Raw genomic sequence first — 4,792 nt, 5'->3', positions numbered from 1 at the left:
GTGTGTGTGTGTGTGTGTGTGTGTGTGTGTGTGTGTGTGTGTGTGTGTGTGTGTGTGTGTGTGTACCTGGTGGGTCAGTGAGGTGTACAGCAGGTATCCAGCCTGTGTGTGGACGATGCCTTTAGGTTTCCCTGTACTTCCTGACGTGTAGAGAAGAAACAGGAAGTCCTCACTGTCCAGAGGCTCTGGAGGACACACTGATGCATGATGGGACATCACCTGCAAGGTGAACCATGTGACTGTTACACTACAATTGTGTATGACAGAGCTGCTGCTAACAGGAACAATGATCAGGTGTGTTGATCAGGTGATGATGGGCGTGTCTCACCTCCTCCAGGGAGACGTCCCTCTCTCCCATCACTGCAGGCTGCTCCGTCCTCTGAGAGACGAAGACGTGTTGGACGGAGGGACAGGTCTTCACTGCAGCGTCCACTGTGGCCTTCAGGTGGACGAGCCGGCCCCCCCGCACACCTTGATTACAGGTGAGCACGGCTTTACACTGAGCTGAGACAAGCACACGGGACGGATCAATCACTGTGATCAGAGTAATGATCAATGATCAGCTGACAGCTTCCTGTTCACAGTATCTACTGAGCTGCACTGTTTGACCAGCTGAGGCCCCGGGGGTAAACTCTGCCTTCTGGCCCCTACATGTCAGTTTCATTCACTTTCTATAGTGTGTATTTTCATGTGGAAACACACTGAGATCCTTCAGATCAGAGGAAACAGTCTGTTTCCTCTCGTCTCTGTTGATCAGTGATGAAGCGACTGTGACTGAAAGTATCAGCTGAGTGAGTCCAGACATCTGCTGCTGCCGCTCAGATAATCCAACTGACTAACGTCTGTGTCCCGCCTCGCTCTGTCTCTGCTCTCGGGACGTTTGAACCTTGGAGCTTTTTCAACTGCTGTAAACATGAAATCACTTTAGAGACTGTGAGACCTTCATTCTGAATAAACCTGGATCTGCTCAGAGCTTCAGCTCGTCACAGCTTAGTTATTAAACTCATCTGTCAAATATATTTTTATATCCTCCTTCAGAAGGTGTGAGAACTCCTCTGATCCTCCTGTGTATAAACTCAGCTGCAGTCCCATCATGCTCTGCTGCTCCCGCCGCTCAGTCGGCCGTGATAAATGTTGAATGTCATGTTTGGGTTTTCTGAGGCAGAGACTGTTTCCAAAACACAGACGTCCTTGACTCTGACCCACAGATCCAGATCCAGATCCAGATCCAGAGGCTGGTAAACCACTGAGCTGCACTGCTCTCTGATGACTCCGCTGTGGACGAGGTTTATATTATATATATATGATATATATTATATATGTATATGTTCATGAGAGTGAGGCTGGGACTGTGTGTAACATCAGAGGAGCTGGAGGTCAAACGGGAGGAAGGTAAACAGGAAACTGCTGCTGTGACCTGATCCATGAAAAGCTTCCTGCAGTCGGACCGGAGCGACAGAACGTCTGACTCTCAGCAGACGACTCGGACCTGAAAGAGACTTCCTGTTCAGACGAGTCTCAGACCGACCCTGAGACCGATCGAGACCAGCAACTACACCATGATTTACATGATGGTCTACAGCGGGGGGGCCACGAGGCCCCGCACTCTCAAACAAACGGCCCCTGAAACTCTAACTGACCCTCTGTGATTAAAACATGTTCAACATCAGAACATCAGTCTGAACTTTCTTCTTCTTCTCTCATGATGTTTCTCCGCCCAGAGAGGAAGCAGTTATTTCTAATAGACAGATACTTTATTTATTTATCTACTTTTCATGAGTTTTACTCTTTGTTTCCTAAAGAACAAACATAAACAACATAAAGAGAAAGAGAATCCATCTTCATACTTATATCAAACCATATTCATTCTGCACATGGAGGGAAAAACATAATAACATCAGGTCATTGATCCATATCTATATAAACATATTGACTATTGATGCTTTAAGGAAAATGATATGGAGTAAAAAGTGAACAGGTTGTGAGGAGGTGAAAACATGAACGAGGCCTTAAACCTATAGTTTGGCCAGTGAAGTGAAACCCTCCTTCAGGACTGAGTCCAGTCCGGTCCGACTCACCGTCCTGGATCCTCCCGGCCAGAGCCTCCGAGCTGAAGCCAGCGAACACCACCGTGTGCACCGCGCCGATACGAGCGCACGCCAACATGGCCGCCACCGCCAGCGGTGAGACCGGCATGTAGATGGCCACCCTGTCCCCCTTCTGGATCCCATGGCTCTTCAGGGTGTTGGCGAGGCGGCAGGTCGTCTCCAGCAGCTCCCTGAGGAACAGACCACAGGAAACTGAGGAGGAGGAGGAGGAAGAACAGGGAGCTCCTATGTTGAAAGTAAACAGCTTCACACTCAGGTTTAATTTCATTTCTGTTCACACATTTAAAACAAAACATTCATAAGCTCTCAAACCGTCGTTTATTCACCTTCAGAGAAATCTTTCATTTTTAATTTCCTCAGTTTTATTTTTGAAGATATTTGAGTAAAATTCCTTCTTTTCCTCCATGTTTATCTGTTTTAACACTTATTAACATTAATACTGTTTTCATTGTCCAATTCCAGTTATAAACACTTCTTCTTTGCTCTTTTATTCTGCGTTCTATTGTTTTATTTTACATGTTATTGTGTTTCTTTTTAAATAACTTGTTTTCCAGTAAAAAAGCAGAAAGACCTTTAATTTGAAACATCTGCAGGATGTGTTGAGGACCATAAGTTCTGACTAGTTTTAATTCATAGTTCGTAATTTCACTTCATTTTTAAAACAAACCTGATTGAGTCAGAATGAAAAACATCAGATCAGTGAAGCAGGTAAAACAAGAGAACAAATCATCTCCTGATGAATGTCCAACCAGGTGAACATGTGCTTCACCTGCACCTTTACATTTATGGACTTCCTGTACATTTAGGACGACTGATGGAAACAAAGGTAAAGGTCAGTATCGTCTGCGTAGAGGATGATCACAGGGACCTTATCACTGATCTCTGTCAGATTAGAGGTTCACAGGTGTTCGTACCTGTACGTGACCTTCACCTCTGTGCCGGGTTCATCTCTCTCCCAGATCAGAGCCACTCGTTCTGGATGTTTCTCAACATGGACGTCCAGACAGTTCACTGAAAGACAGACGGACGCCACAGGACGTTAACTGACGTCAGTTTTTCAGCATCTCAGATTTTCTGTTCTTTTCTCTCACAGAATCTGAATGTCTGAGTTTCCAACTGTCGATTAGACAAAACAAAGACCTGATCAGTTCAATAATTGATAGATTATTAAATGATGAAAATTGGACTGCGAATAACACAGCGTTCTGTAGATCACAGTGTGACATCAGGTTTAACACTCATCTGTGAAAACATTACTGCACTGAGGAGTGGAAACTATTCAATTAATCAATTAATCGATCAATCGATCAATCGATCAAAAGGAAAAGAAACCAGCACATATTTTCAGTTAACTGTAATTAAAGCAGAGATAACAAACATCCTCTGACTCTTCTTTAAATCTTTTCTTCGTCCTCTGTGATAATGAAGTGAAAGTTTTTACTGTTATCTGATATTTTATAAACCAAACCAGCAACTGATTAAATGATAATGAAGATAATTTTTAGTTGCAGCTGCACTGCATCTGAAAGTATGGAGGCCCAGAGGGACAAAAAGGGTCAGTTGCTCAAAACAAACTTAAGTCTTCTCCTTAAGGTTTCCTTAATATTTTCATTGAAGTATTTGAGGTTTTCTCTTCATCTTGGTTTTACACTAAGGAATCCCTTAAAGTCAGTTACTGTGTCACAAAAGACCTTAGCAACCGAAGTGAGGAAACAACTGTTCAACAAACGTTTGTGTTATGTAGTTATTAACACACACACACACACACACACACACACACACACACACACCGTCCTGAAGGAAACTTCATGTTTCATCCTGTGATTGAACATTAATCCTGGATTTCAGACGGAGGATCTTGTTGCTTCACACAATCATTTATGTAACACACAGAAAATACAAAATCAGATCTGATACAAATCATCCGTCGTCGTTATTGGAATATTATTGGATTGTTATTGGATTGTTATTGGATTATTATTGGATTATTATTGGATTATTGGAGACAGAAAAACAACAGAGGAGGATAAAGAGACAATAAAGTCTCTGCAGAGACACTGTGGTTCCTGTGACAGATTATACATGTGGCTCTCACACTAACAGAATATAATGGTTGTATATAGAATATAATAGAGAAGTAATAAAGAGCACAGACTCTGTTTCAAATGTTCAGTTACTGGATGTGACAAAAGTTTCATTTGACTAAATGAAGATGAGACTGAAACGTATTGAGAGAATATCAAAGCTTCATATGACGAACCCACACAGCAGCCATGTTTGTAACAGTGACCTTTGACCTTTTGGCTCCGTTATGTGGGTTCAGATCAGTTGAATGATTGTATCATATTATTATATTATTATATTTGGTAATGGTTGTGTTATGGTGTCAGTTTAGTGACATGTCATTTACTAATTAAGATTCAACTTTCATGTTTCATTAACACTTCCTGTCGAGTTCATGTCAAAATAAAAGCCTGTGAGATGAACATTGTTTGGTGTTATTATTTATTGTGATCAGATCACATGTTTGTGGGAGGAAAACCGGAGAACCCGGAGAAAAAACCCACGCGGGGGGGGGGGCAACCTCACAGAGAGAAGAAAAGAAGAAGAAGAAGAAGAAGAAGAAGGTGGTTTCTTCTTCTCTCTGTGAGGATGTAGTCCTGAGCCCCCGTGTTGCCCTGAAG

At 42.6% G+C, this 4,792-nt stretch overlaps 1 protein-coding gene across 1 annotated transcript in view; it reads right to left on the bottom strand.

Annotated features, from left to right (window-relative positions):
• acss1 (acyl-CoA synthetase short chain family member 1) overlaps positions 1-4,792 on the bottom strand; it is a 22,216-nt gene that overhangs the window by 11,055 nt on the left and 6,369 nt on the right. Inside the window, exons 3-6 of the mRNA XM_023395662.2 lie at positions 3,023-3,119; positions 2,079-2,278; positions 329-504; positions 67-219 (exon numbers count right to left, since the gene is read on the bottom strand). Of these exons, the coding sequence (XP_023251430.1) occupies positions 67-219; positions 329-504; positions 2,079-2,278; positions 3,023-3,119 (626 nt within the window). The remainder of the gene's footprint in view (positions 1-66; positions 220-328; positions 505-2,078; positions 2,279-3,022; positions 3,120-4,792) is intronic.

Source organism: Seriola lalandi, unplaced genomic scaffold (assembly GCF_002814215.2).
Source record: "Seriola lalandi dorsalis isolate HSWRI2012SDOR001 ecotype SW California unplaced genomic scaffold, Sedor1 jcf7180002054967, whole genome shotgun sequence".
Lineage (NCBI taxonomy): Eukaryota > Metazoa > Chordata > Actinopteri > Carangiformes > Carangidae > Seriola > Seriola lalandi.
This window is presented reverse-complemented; position numbering and strand designations above follow the sequence as displayed.